This window comes from Echinops telfairi, unplaced genomic scaffold (genome assembly GCF_000313985.2).
Source record: "Echinops telfairi isolate 266 unplaced genomic scaffold, ASM31398v2 ScPeMD7_7424;HRSCAF=8462, whole genome shotgun sequence".
Taxonomy (NCBI): domain Eukaryota; kingdom Metazoa; phylum Chordata; class Mammalia; order Afrosoricida; family Tenrecidae; genus Echinops; species Echinops telfairi.
In genome coordinates this window covers 93286024-93300689 of record NW_022111324.1, presented here as the reverse complement: position 1 = coordinate 93300689, position 14666 = coordinate 93286024, and the positions used below count along the sequence as shown (strand labels likewise).

Genomic DNA, 14666 nt, shown 5'->3' with positions numbered 1-14666 from the left:
ATATATTAATACCAGAAAAAAAGAGACTTTTAAATAAAAATAATTTATTATGAGACAAAGGGCACTATATAATCATAAGAGGATCAATACTTCAAGACAGTTAGAAATATGCACAAAACATAAAAAAGCCCATAAGGTAGGAAATGCTGACAGAACTGAAGGGAACTAAATTGTTATTGTTCTCCAATGACAATTGGAGAATTCAAATACCCTACACTCAATAAGTTATAGAACATTTAGAAAAATCAGTAAGTAAAGTGCTTAACAATATTTTAAACCAACTATATCTAACAGATAAAAGCACAGAACACCCCAAATAATAAAGTACATTTATCTCTCAAGTGCACACAGAACATTCTTCAGTATAATCCATATTTTATGTCATAAAAAATTCTCAATTAGAAAATATTTTAAGACAAATGAAAACAAGAAAACACCACAATAAAACTAAAGGGATACAGAAGAAGCAGTGCTCAGAAGAAAATTTGTAACTATCAACACCTACATTGAAAATGAAAAAAACGCTCCGTTCCTCTGCTGCTGCAGCCCTGAAGGTAGAGCTCTGCAGTTTCAATGGGTACAAGATTTACCCCAACAAGGGAGGCGCTACGCCAGGACGGATGGAAAGGTTTCCAGTTTCTGATTGCAAAATGCAAATCGGCATTCCTTTCCAAGAGGAACTCTCAGCAGGTAAACCAGACTGTTCTCTATAGAAGGAAGCCCAAGAAGGGGCAATCGGAAGAAATTCAAAAGAAAAGAACCCGTTGTGCAGTCAAATTCCAGAGGGCCATCCCTGGTGCATCTCTTGCTGATATAACGGCCAAGAGGAATCAGAAACCTGAGGTTAGAAAGGCCCGAGAACAGGCTCTCAGGGCTGCCAAGGAGGCAAAAAAGGCAAAGCAGGCATCTAAAAAGACAGCAATGGCTACTACTAAGGCTACCACAAAGGCAGCACCTAAGCAATACATTGTGAAGCCTATGAAAGTGTCTGCTCCCTGGGTTGGTGGATAACGCTGTTAGCAAATGAGACTTTCTAATAAAGACACAATTATTAAAAAAAGAAAAAACATCAAATCAAGAATGTATCACTTTACACTTCACAGAACAAGAACAAAGAGAAACTTCAATTAAAGCTAGTTGAAGGAAAACAATAATATTAAAGGAGAGATTAATGATAATAGAAAAATTGTTAACATAACAAAAAATGGGTTCTTTGAAAAGATCAATAAAGTCACCAAACTGTTAGCTAGATTAAGATCAAATAACTGAGAGAGAAGATACAAGTAAATAAAATCAGAAGAAATAAGCACAAGGATGGTCTTACAGAAATCAAATGGATTTAAATTATACTATGTATTTATATACCAACAAATCAAATAATCTAGATTAGAGGTTCTCAACCTGTGGGTCACAATCCCTTTGGGGGTTGAATGACCCTTTCGCAGGGGTTGCCTAAGACCATCGGAAAACACATAAATATTTCACAATATATAATTACATATTGTTTTGTGATTAATCACTATGCTTTACTTATGTTCAATTTGTAACAATGAAAACACATCCTGCATATCAGATATTTACATTAGGATTCATAACAGTAGCAAAATTACAGTTATGAAGTAGGAACGAAAATAATTTTATGGTTAGGGTCACCACAACATGAGGAACTATATTAAGGGTCACGATATTAAGAAGGTTGAGAACCACTGATCTAGATGGAAATGAACAAATTTATAAAAATATACAAATTATTAAAACAAACTCAAGAAAAAAAACAGATCTCAAGACTTGTGATAAGTGAAGATTCTATCATTAATCAAAACTTTCCTAACAAAGAAAAGTTCAGGACCACATAGGTTCACTAACAAATTCTACCAAATATTTAAAGAGTGAAGATTATTCCTAATACAGTGCGCACCCAAAACAGAAAACCCTTTCATCTTCCACTGCTAGTAAAGCCAAGGGTACCATAAGAAAATGAAAAGGCCAGTGACCCTTGCATGTAGACACAAAACTCAAAAGAACACAAATAGAGAACCAGAAATGCAGAAAAAGCATTTGACAAAATTTTTAACATGTCTCATGATTAAAACACTTAGGACACTAGGGAAACACTTCAATATAACAAAAATATTTATATTAACCCATTGTTAACATGATACTCAATGGTGAAAAACCAAAAGCTTTCACCACTACTATTCAACACTGTAGTTAATGTTATATAGCCAGAGCAATTAGTCATGTCAAGAAAAAGAAGTAAAAAGCATGAAAATTGAAAAATGTGGTACAATGGGCTTCTCTTATATGGCACTGGATTGGTATTCTTACAAAGCACTGGCTAATTTTTTCTTATTATAAACAGCTTGCAGGCAAGATTGATCATCAGTTTACTGTGCACAAATGTAGCACAAAAGCGTCGGCTGACTATTTACATAACTGACTATTTACATAACCCCCCTAAAAACAAACACAGCAACCCTACAGCACAGAGCAGAACAGACACTCATCGGAGAAGACAGGCTCACCTTTCACCTGAGTGGATTTGAAATGCTGGCCCTGAGGTCAACAGCTCAGCCTGTAACCCACTCTATACCATCTGGGTTCCTATCCACAAAAGCAGCTTGCAATGATCAGTCAGTTTCTGACTCTCCCTATAGTTGACCTTGACTGGGACGGGCTGGAGGGCCCACCCAGTAGGTGATCGTTACTAAGATAAATTAGGGAGACCACGGGCAGATCGCTACAAAACAATGTTAAAGTGTGACAGAAACACAAACGTCACTTCAATAATTGAAATACAATGGACTTAGGCCCTGTTATTCTGCATTGCCTCATGTGCATGTGAAAGCTGGACGGTGGATAGGGAAGACTGAATATGAACGGACGCATGTGAAGTGCGGTGTTGGAGACTGAGCATGCCGCGGACTGTCAGAGTGAACAACCGCCTTAGAGGAAGTACCGTGAGAACGCCGCTTGGAGACAAGGATGGCAACAGACACGCTTATCAGGAAGGACCAGTTCCTGGAGGTCCCACCATGTGGAAGAAAAGTCGAAGGTGACAGGAAAAGAGAAAGACCTCAATGAGATCCACAGGCAGTGACGTCAGCAATGAACTCAAACAATCAACTGGGAAGACCTCCAGGACGAGGCAGTGTAGACAGGGTTCTACATAGGGCCGAGTGGGAACAATCCGGGGACTTCAAGAATGATGTGCAGATGACACAGCCTGACTTGCTGAAAGTGAAAAGGGCCCGGAGCACGCACATACTGAAGAAAGTGGAGCGCGGCAGCCTTCGGTGGAAAGAAAGGCAGAAACCCAACTGGACCACTATGTCCGTCAGGAGAAACAGACAACAGACTGCGGTTGTCCAGGATTTCATTGCACTTGGATCTACAATCAATACCCAGAGAAGCAACAGTCAAGAAGGCAAACATTTTGCATCGGGCAATCTACTGCAAAAGACTTCTTTAAAGTGCTAAATAGCAAAGATTTCACTATGAAGACTACGGTGAGCCCAGCTATGGTTTTTTCAATCACCTTATATGCATGCAAAAGTTAGATAATAAAAAAGATGGAAAAATTGATGCCTGGGAATTGTGGTGTTAGCACAGAATATGGAATATATCATCGATTACCAGAAGAATAAGCACCTCATGAAAGAGGGATAGTCAACAAGTTCCTTAGAAGAGAAGATGGCGAGATCTTACCCCATTGACTTTGGGCAAATTATTGGAAGAGGCCATCCCTAAAGCAGGACAGCATTTTAGTTGAGAATATGCAATAAAGAGCAAGATCCTCCGCAAGATGGACTGACCCACCAGCTGCAACCGCAGGTTCAAAGGTGGCAACCGTCAGGAGCATGTGTCACGACCAGGCAGTGTTTCAGTCTGTGGTACCAAGTGTCAGAGGCAACAAGGTTGTTATTGGGAGCTCTAGTGGCTCAATGATTAAGTGCTTAGCTGTTAATTGAACTACCGGTGGCTCCACTATCATGCAGAGTTGCTATGAGTTGGAGTTGACTTGATGGCACCCCCAATTACAGTTGCTAAAGATAAATAAATAAAAATATTAGCTTACCTAGCCAACACATGGTCTAAGTTGTTCTTCAGAGATATATTTGTAAGTATAGCTTCTAAGTGTCTCCTGCAGACTTCACCATCTAACGCTTCAGTTTCTTCGCCTTAGTATACAATAATTTAGAACTGAGTTAGGAAACGATTTTTCACATGCTCATATGATCACGTTTATTTTTAACAGAAATATTTTTAATAGAATTTTAAATCACACAAACATATGTATTTTTCAACCTATATTCATGTGTATTGCATCTAATTAGTGGCTTATCTTGTTCAAAGGGCTTACGTAGGGTTTATGTACATACATTACACTCATTTGTCTTTTACCTGAGAGTCTATATATTTTAAACAGTGTTATCATACCTATTTCATTAGTGAAACAAAAGTCTATAAAATATACATTATTTCTCTAGTTGATATCTTAAGTTTGTAGTGAGGTTAAAACACAAAGCAACCAAGACCTGGAGAAACTATCTCTGAAAACTAGCTAAAGTTCCATTCAGCACCTCGATACTGAAGTAGAGGCTATCATTTTCTACTGCAGATTGATTTATAAAAGTATAAATCTCTGTTTTTCAGGTAGAAACTGTTTAGGAATATAGATTTAAGGAAAAAGCAAACAAACAGAATTTGAGGCTTATCAGTCAGTTAACCAGGCTATCCCTTGAGCCAACTTTTCTTCACACTCTAATTTTTCCCACTTGAGAAAAAATAGCTGAGCTACAGAAAAATAACTGGATAGCTAATATTCCAAATATTTAAGATACTGAACAGGATGTGGTTCCTATTTTTAAGAGACTCAAATCTTAGGAAATAAGTTTCTGGACACAAAATGCACCCCCTCTTACCTCTAACATGTCGAATGATGGAAGCAACCAGGTGGGGAAGCATGTAACGCAGCAGAGGGCTGATGTCGTATGTTTCAGCAATTCCATGAAGTATTGTAATAAGATCAGGAACATTACATAAGTGAGGAAATGGCCTTCAAAGAAGCAAATACACATGATGACTTTACATGTTAGCTAAATTCACTATTTAAAATCATAGTTATCAACTTCTAAAATTAAAAAAAAAATAATTTCACCTGTAATTATCACATCTCAATTCAATTATACATACTTTTTTCCCAGCCTATCTGGCTTCTGTCTTTGCAGGAGCACTATCAAGCAGCCTAGTCCATCCTTGACCAAAGAGGGGATTCTGGTTAATGTTTTGATGATTTGGAATGCCAATGAATTAACAGAGGTATCTTCTAGTGTCACCTTCACAGCAATTTGACATATTATCATGTATGTCGCGGCTCTGTAATCTGGCAAAGATGATTTCAACCCCTAATGATAAAAAGATTAAAAACACATACATTATTTTATCCAATTTTAAAATGTGGCTTCACCTTGACTAATTAAAACCCTGTAGTTATAGTTAGAGCACAAATTGAGAGTCCACCTACTCTTAAGGGGACACAGAAATGAGAGTATTCTTCTAGATTAGGAATGGGACCTTGGGCGACCCAACTGAAAACATCCCCGCTACACAAACACTGCCTGCAAGTTCTTCTTTTATTTATTTATTTAAACAAATTTTTAGTTGCTTTTATATGCAAACATCTTCTTGTAAATAAGAGACTTCCAGCAGGTGACTAACATTTAAAAAAAAGGGGGGGGGGTCTGATTAAATATGACAATAATTATGGGACACTAGTAAGAAGCAAAAAAGCTGCCCTTCAAGTGGGAGTCGGGGAAGGCCGTAGCAACAAGGTACTTGAGATGAGACAGCGTTAAGCACCAGAAATCAAGGCACAGACTGCCAATGCCCACAACAGATTTTCTAATCCACTCACTTGCTAGGGTGGTAACATGGCTCTTAATAGTTAGTGGCAAGACCAAGAAGCCAACCCTAATCCTTTTTTAAACAACAGTTTTATTGACATATTAACATATAATTCTCACATTATACACTTCAAAAGTTAGGTCATATGAAAAGGAGTTGTAGTCATCACCACCATCAGTTCCAAAACATTTTCTTCCTTCTTGTTCTCAGTGCACTAGTTCCCCATTTCCCTCCAACCTCCCCCCACAAATCCACAGTAAACTATTAATCCAGTTACCGTCTCTACAGCTTTACCTATCCTGGATTTCATATAATGCAAAACAGACAGCACCCACCCAACCCCAGCAACAGAAAAACCAAAACATTAACAAAGTAAGCCAGAGAAAAACCTCAATTGAAAAGCAGGAAATATTAAAATCCAAAACAAATTTAAAATGGGTCAAAAGGCAGACCAGATGATAAGGTATTGCATTTTAACTTAACTACATCTGCCATAATCAACTTTACGATGTGCTTTAATAGCAAGATTATTGACATTCCTCAACTACGATCAAAGGGGATTCCCTGAGACTTAATCCATGTAGGGATGCAGCAAACGCTCAGTCATCCCGAGGCAGAAGACAATTTTAGTGATCTCTCTCCCACTGCCATCGAGTCAATGATGAGCTATAACGACTCTATATGACACGGTGGAACGACCCCTGTGGGGTTCCGACTAACTTCATGGGAGAAAAAAGTCTCATCTTTCTCCTATGGAGCAGCTGATGGCTTTGAACTGCTACCTTCCAGATCGCAGTCCAACATATAACCACTACACCACCAGGGCTCCTATTCTATTGATAAGGTCATTAATTTATACACTGGTATAGAATGTAACACACTGTTGAGAAAAGGAAATTATACAAGTATAGCCTGGATTCAAAGCATATTACATGAGTGCTCCTTTGTACAGATTATATTCCTAAGTGACTGGACACTACTTACACTAACAAAAGGAGTTAGTAATAGGGCAAAATTTCCAGTAACACTCATTCACAAATGCAGAACCATTCCCATCACACTAATGCATGCCATAAGAAAGCAAAGAGAGCACTAATATAGTAATTACATAGTAATCCATCATTTACTCTTAAAGAGCTCTAATTAAACTTCTACTGTGGTAATTTCTTGAGCAAAAATCTATTTTTACTTAAAAATTAAGCCTTTCCAATCGTTTGAAGTAAGTTGTCAGTTTTTAAACATCTATGTCTAATGGAAAATTTCAAAAAGCAAAACCATTCCTTAAGTATAGATTTTTTACATTTTACACATGAACATAACAAACCTTCTGGATGTATGGAAACAGCTTGGCGACTACATTGTCTGATATGTCCTCAGCAGCCACTAAAGCAGACACGATGGTGGAAGCATAAAAAGTCAACAGCACCCTCAGCTGAGCGGAGCTTCCAGGACATTCAGCAAAAACCTGAAACAAAGTAACCAAATCAAAACACTGGAAAGTGAGAGACCCACTAGATACAAATACATACACTTACAGCTAAACTGAACTATTCCGCAGTTTGACACATTTAATTTTGCCAAATGCAAACTCTGAACAAATACGCGCAGTCAATGATTCAAGTCAGTGTGAAAAGAACGATCTGCTGAACAAGCTTCCTGGCATTTGCATATTGTCGCCGAGTTGGATAGTCACTGTAAACACAATTCAGCAAGGAACAGTGATTGGTTTTTAAACAAAAACCTATTCTGTACATGAAAATACTGATTCTCAAATTGCTCATCCTTCCACACAGAACTGCTTTCAATGGAGCACTGGTGGGACAGTGGGTGATGCAATGGGCTCCTAAAAGCAAAGTCCGTGTTTGCACCCACTGGCTGGGCTCAGCAGATAGATGAGGTTCTCTGCTCCTATACAGATCTGCAGCCTCAGGAACCCAGAGGCTACGGTATCCTATAGCGCTGCTATGAGTGTAACTGACTGCAGTGCAGCTGGCTTTTTTGGTTTGGAGCCTTAGAAAAACATGCTGACACAATGCTTCAGTACATACTCCATTGATGTTACTGTGCTCAGATGGTCACTCATTGATGTTTAATGTTGATTTAATGATCCAAACATTGCCTGGTCTGCAATGAAGTGAGTGCCAGTGCTGGCATCCGCATAGTAAGGAATGGAAACTTGGGCCATGTTCAATCCTAAGGACATATGTAATGGACACATGCCAAATAGCTTTTATGACTCCAACGTCATTGTTATGACACTGATATTGACAAAGATCAGATTTATAAAACTACTAAGGCAATGAAAATGGCAGAGGGGAGGGTATTCAACTTAGGCCAGAATGAACTTACAACACAGGCATCCGCATGGAACTCCATCCTAATTTGAGGACTACCTGTATACATACTAAGGAGGCCTGGTGCTGTAGTGGTTATGTGCTGGACTATGATCCGCATGGTCCACAGTTCGAAACCACAGCTCCCAGAGAGAATAACTGGGCAGCAGTTCTCAATCTGTGGGTCATGACCCCTTTGGGGATAGAACTACCCTTTCACAGGGATCACCTAAGACCATTGGGAAACAAATATATAATTAAATATTGTTTTGTAGTTAATCACTATGCTTTAATTATGTTTGTGTTCAATTTGTAACAGTGAAAATACATCCTGCATATCAGATATTTACATTATGATTCATAGCAGTAGGAAAATGACAGTTATAAAGTAGCTACAAAAATAATGTTATGGTTGGGGTCACCACAACCTGAAGAACTGTGTTAAAGGGTCGCGGCCTGAGGAAGGTGGAGAACCACTGAGTTAGGGTATCAGAAACCCATAGGGGGCTGCTGTGAGTCAGCACTGACACAGCGGCAGTGAGTTTGGTTTTTGGTTTTATATACATATTACTCACCTTCACAGACTGTGCCACAAGACTACAAATAAAATCCATGAATCCAAGATCTTTGTAACAGTGAGTAATCAAAGTTCCTTTAGCTAAGGGCACTCCAGATTGCTGTTGATGATAGGAAGAGCAAGGGTATTTATCCAAATTCTTTAATTATTCTTCTAATAATAAATTTCCCATCCCTGTATTTTTATTAATACCTATCATCAGTAATATTAACTTTTTCCAGTCCATTACAGTCTATTAATCTATTGTGGTCTCCATTTACTCTCTTCCCTGGCCTGGATCACCATGCTCGAGATTCAGAGAAGTTTCTGCTAATATACTTGTACACCTCATGCAGACCCCCACGCCCCCTACATATTATGTAACAACGAGAAAAGCAAATCCTTTGGGTTTACTAGGAAAAAAATTATACTAGCTGATCTTACCCAGACCCGTTATGCAACCAACCATATTTTTACTCATCTATAAATAGCTTCCTAGCACCTTTTTCTTATTTAATTTTTTCTTCAAGTTTTCCAACTTATCTTTTTAATTTTTATAGGTGTTTTCAGCTCTTCCTCACTTCCACTTTTTAAACTTTCAGATCCAAAACTTAAAATACCAAACAGCATGGTACAATGGAAACACAAGCCTTTCAATCAGATCAAGCTGCCACCTTAGTGATATGAACCCTAGCAAAGAAATTCTCTGGGCCTGCCCTGATCTGTAAAAATGGAGACTTCTAAGATTCCAAGGTAATGTAATATCATTTCCTAGCCTGATGCAGATATTAATAGCTAGATGCTAGTAACAATAGTTTCAACTGGAAGTTAGGAAATACATGGTAAAATCTGGACTACTCCCAAGAGTGCCAACAACTTTATCATTTTCAAATTAACAACCCCTAGTTAAGACTTCAGATATGCATCACTCAACAATCATACCTTAACTGGCAACAACCAGAACCATTTGTGTTTAGGATTATTAATTTTGAGAAGCTGTATAACCCGCACAAATATTCTTGTTTCATGGTATGGCAGAACACAGGCAATGAGGCTATCTTCATTATATAGATGGATATGGAACCTGGGGGTAGGGGGGGGAAGCAAACAATTAAAATTGACCCCAAACTTATTTCCTTACATGTCCAAATCTAGCAAAGACATCTTATAAGAGTATTAGTAACAACAACTGTGTAATTATAAAATGACAATCTTAAAACTCTTAAAACTCTAAGCCTTCTATTTTACATCTAAATGCACCTGAATATGGTTCTGCAATTATCATGCACTGTTATGTCTGAATCTGATGTCAAAATGTACTCTGCATTTACTTTGTCACTCTCTTTCCACACCATTATGTCAATGTAGCTGTGGGATCGCAACAGTCAAACCTAAAGAGCTGCGACTGCTCCCCACAACAATGCCGAGCTCCTTCCCAGTCCCAAAGTCCATTTCCACAGCTCCCTCAATGTCCTCAGCTATCCTACTCCCAAAACCCAAAGACTGAAAAAGAAATCACCTTACTGTCTTTAGATCATAGTTACAGATTACATATTTTGGCCAGAAAATTCATATACTTTGTAGCTATCCCTCTACCCTAATATTCTGCTAATCAGAAGATCTGATTTAAAATTGTTCTCTCAGGCCCTCACTTGCTTCTGGAAGGGAAATCACCCTATCCCCATTCTCTAACTAATGAAATCGAACTAATCCTTCTACTTTAAAAGATTTTTGTGGTATTTACAAACCATGATAATTAGTACCACTGAATTGTACAGTTAGAAATGGTTTAAATGACAGTTTTTAATAGGTATTTTAATATAATAAAACTAAAACATACATATTGAGAGAATAAAATATGTTAAGTAGATGCAATTGAGAAAATACACTAAATAAATGGACTGAGATTTCCAAAGTAGATGAAAGAGTAGACCTTAGAACTAGACTTCAGATATTTCCTGTTTGCCACACGCTAGTTGTGTGACTCGGACAACCTAATACCTCTAATAAGCCTCAGTGCTCTCAATTTTAAAATGGAGATAATCTTCCCATTGGAACGTTGTAAGGATTATGGAAGATAAGGCATGCAAAATGATTACCAAAGGGACAAGAATATAAACACTAAATAAGTATGTTAGGCATTACTGTTTTGGTTTTTACGTTATGATACTTTAAAGATACTAATATTATCTTACCGAAGCATTAGTTAGCCCACAACTCGTTTTGTAATTCTAGTGCATACCTGTGAATCAACCACTCCAGACATTTCTGTGCTGGTTTAAGCAGGAAGTAAGGAGACAGGTGCATAAGGAATAAAGAAATGTTTTCATTCAGCTGTTTGTTCACTGCTTTGGTCTGAACACTGCGCTCCAAGGTCTTTGACAGCTGGCTGAACAAGGGTGCTTCAAACTGTTCCAAGGAAGGATCAATTCCAAGAAGCTCTTCCAGGCCGGTGCATCCTAAGAAAAGATGAATTGATTTCATAATTCTTTGCAAGCAAAAACAATGCCACCTCTCCTTTGGAGTTTTGATTGTTGTGAAGGCATTGTTGAGTTGGTCCCCAAATCATGGTAATCCCAGGGACAAAAAAAGGAAACATGGCCAGCTGTGCATTGGTCCCCCTAACTGGTTGTGGATCGGATCATTGTGATCCGTAAGGTAATCGCTAGGCTTTGCTTCCTACAGTGTCTTAGTCTGGAAGCTTCACTGATGCTTGTTCAGCATTACAGCAGCACCCAAGGCCCCACTGACAGATGGGGGTGGCTATACATGAGGTTTGCTGGCTGGAAAACAATATCCTTAAGGCTCTGAAATATTCCAGAATGTATAGTCTGTCAAAAACACATGCCACCTAATTGCAGCATATAGGTTAACTTTTATTTCACCAGCTATCAAACCCAACACCCAAATTCACTGCCATGGAGACTCACAGAGTCTAGAGTCGAAAGCCTCCAAGCCACCTCAAGCTGCTGACCTTGAAGCTTGTAGAAGTTAAAGGGCTCCAACTTCAGGACTAGAAAATACTCGATGGCAAACCCAGTCATTTTTTAAATTGAAGCCCCTACAGTGATCACGCCTGTTCTCTGGGTAGACTCCTCCACACCAGCCACATCCTCCAGCTCTCCCTTTAAATGGTCTTCCTCTTCAAAACCGTTCCTTAGCCTTGTTTCCCTACCTGTGAAATTCAGGCACCTAGCATTTTCTACTCCTGAAAAGTTAGTCTCAAATTTTTATTAAAAAAAACGACGGAAAAAAAAATAGAAAGAAACCGAACTTGACCAATGATTATCAGGGGTTAAGGAGAAAAAGTTGTTGCTTAAAGGGCACTGAGTTTATGTTAGTGATGGTGGAATAATTTGGAAACAGATAACAATAATGGCTGTACAGCATGAAGAATATAATCAATGGCACTCAATTACACATGGAGAAGTTGTGAAACTGGAGAATGTTTTGCTGTGTATATTTCTGCCACAATTGAAGAAAAATAATCAACATATATGAATAACAATGGGTACCCAAAACAATTTAGTCTCAAAAGCCAAAAGGGGCAGTTCTAAGCTGTCCTATGGGGTCACTGAGTCAGATCCACTCGATGGCAGTGAGAATGAGCGATTATAAGCATCTAGTACAGAGCTAGCAGATGCTAGCAGTTGATTTGTTCAATCAACGTTATAAACTAAATCAGCAAGTTAGAAACTGCTAAGGAAGAGGCGGGCACAAAAACACAGAAAACACATCACCACACAGAAAACAAACGCATCGGCGAGCTTTTCTGAGTTAAAGAGTAGCTTACCAATAGCAAAAGCGGTGTCCCTGTCGATGGTGGCCGCTTCCTTGGGGTCAAACAACAAAGAGGCCACTTCATCTCTGCACAGGAGACTGGGGTCGCTTTGAGGGAGGGCCAGTCGTTGGAGCTGCTGGGCTAAGGATGTCATCTTTCACGCCAGGGAAGGAAGCGGATCTCTAAAACTATAGACGATGAGATAAAAACTGTAAAGGGGGCTTAACTTAAACTGTAAGCAGTAAATGTCTCCCGTGCGGGCAATGTTTTCTGCGCCGAGGACACATACAATCGGCTGTCACGGAACTCGTGAATCCCAGCGAGGCCAACACAAAAAGCATGAGAACTTCAGTCTGGGGTCACGCTCAGCGTTCCTCCGACCGGGTCGCCCCGCATTCTCTCTCGGTCCCCACCCGGATCCAAGGCCACCGAGCGGCTCTGTGCCCTTTCTCACCGGACTCGGACCTCCGGCGGGACTTCCAGCGCGCGGCTACTGCACCCACATGGTACCCAGGACCGGAGCTCGGGCCGGAGCTTCCCGTTGCGTCACTACGGCAAGGGGAGAGGCTCAAGCTTGCTCGCAATACGACCAAATGGCCGCTTCTCGGCGGCGAGGCTCCGCCCCTCGGCCCGCCCAGCCTTCGCCGGCTGGTGTTCTGGGCTCGACCCAATTCCCTGCTCCGCGAGCGATTGGAACGCCTCGCTCTGCCGGGGCGGCCTTTGCGCGCCGGGCGGACGCAGGGAGAGAGACGAGACTTCCTACTTCCGGGCAGTTACAGCCTCGGAAACGCTGGAGGGCGGCTCTACCCCGTCCCGTGGGGCCCTTACGAGTCTGCAGTGATTCGATGGTTGGGAGGGAGAGACCTATGGTTGCAATCATTCTTTTAAACAACACAGCTTTTGTGCGAGCGGCTTCTCGCTCACTGACTCATAGCGACTCCCTTGTGGGTGTGTTTACGGGTAGGAAACCCCGACTTCTGCGGAGCCGCCGGTGGTTTTGAACTGCCGGCCTTGTGGATCGCAGCCCAACGCTGCACCACACATCACCAGGACTCTTCGCGAAGTGGTTAAACGTTTGGCTGTCCAGTTACCTAGCCTAGGTTCAAATGATGATGCTAGCTCGGATCATCTGTGAAATCGTTAACGAATTATTTAAGTCTCTCAGAATTCGTTACCTCTTTAAAATGGGAACAGACTGAGAATTAGTGAGATGAGCTGGGTTCTCATTCGAGGGTCTGACCAAAAAACAACATGAACTCACTGCCGCGAGTCAGGGCGCCTCAGCAACCCCCTCCGGTTTCTGAGACTGTAACGTTCCGAGAACAGAAAGTCAGGTCTTTCTCCTGTAGAGCTGCGGTGGTTTGGAATGGCTGATGGCAGCCCGATGCATGACCATGGCAGCACCAGTGATCCACACCGTTCGATAAATGGACACCAACATCCTGAGTCTTAGGGCCACCACGCCACTGGACTTGGTTTGCATTCCTGGAGGGCACCTACCGTACTTTTTTCTTTTCAAACTAACTTTGTACAAGCAATTGATAATAAATACATTCAGTTGAACAGTTAATTTTTAACCAAGTAATGTGTTCGTGTAGTTCTTCAGTGATACAAACAATTATGATTACCAGCACCTCCAAAAGAGACCCAGCAATCTGCTTCTGCAAAACCAGCCATAGAAACACTTATGGAACACAATTATACATAGCAACTGATTTTTGGCTATATAAGTGTAACTATCTCCAACCAAGCCATCGCATATATCCATCACCTAAAAACTTTCCTCTTGGACCATACTTCAACCTGTTGCTCCAAGATGTGAATGCAACATACCGGCATGAAGCAGGGAACCAATAGAGAAGTCTGAGGCCCCCGCCCCAATCCTAAGTACGTGGGCACTCCCCCTACCCCCCAGAAGACTTTACTTCAGAGGACAGCACTGAAGCTACAGCTCAGGGAGAGGGACATGTCTGATCAGAGCACACAGGAGCAAATGAAGGGGGAGAAAGAGAGTGGAGCACATGCTGGCCCACCAAGCCTTGAGGATGATAACCCTGCTCAGAGCAGCCAATGCACAGAGAGGACCATA

The 14666-nt window shown here is 40.6% G+C and overlaps 1 protein-coding gene across 2 annotated transcripts in view; it reads right to left on the bottom strand.

Annotated features, from left to right (window-relative positions):
* The window catches only part of HEATR1 (HEAT repeat containing 1), a 76492-nt gene extending 63385 nt beyond the window's left edge, over window positions 1-13107 (bottom strand). The window contains exons 1-9 of one of the 2 annotated variants that reach the window (XM_004712186.2): window positions 13032-13107; window positions 12590-12765; window positions 11039-11255; window positions 9739-9880; window positions 8816-8917; window positions 7232-7372; window positions 5197-5408; window positions 4926-5059; window positions 4079-4181 (exon numbers count right to left, since the gene is read on the bottom strand). In XM_004712186.2, the coding sequence (XP_004712243.1) occupies window positions 4079-4181; window positions 4926-5059; window positions 5197-5408; window positions 7232-7372; window positions 8816-8917; window positions 9739-9880; window positions 11039-11255; window positions 12590-12731 (1193 nt within the window). In that variant the 5' untranslated portion in view covers window positions 12732-12765; window positions 13032-13107. Of the gene's footprint in view, window positions 1-4078; window positions 4182-4925; window positions 5060-5196; window positions 5409-7231; window positions 7373-8815; window positions 8918-9738; window positions 9881-11038; window positions 11256-12589; window positions 12766-12866; window positions 12883-13031 lie in introns of those variants that run through there. The other variant, XM_045297878.1, reaches the window with a different exon arrangement.
* Between the last annotated feature and the right edge of the window lie 1559 nt (window positions 13108-14666).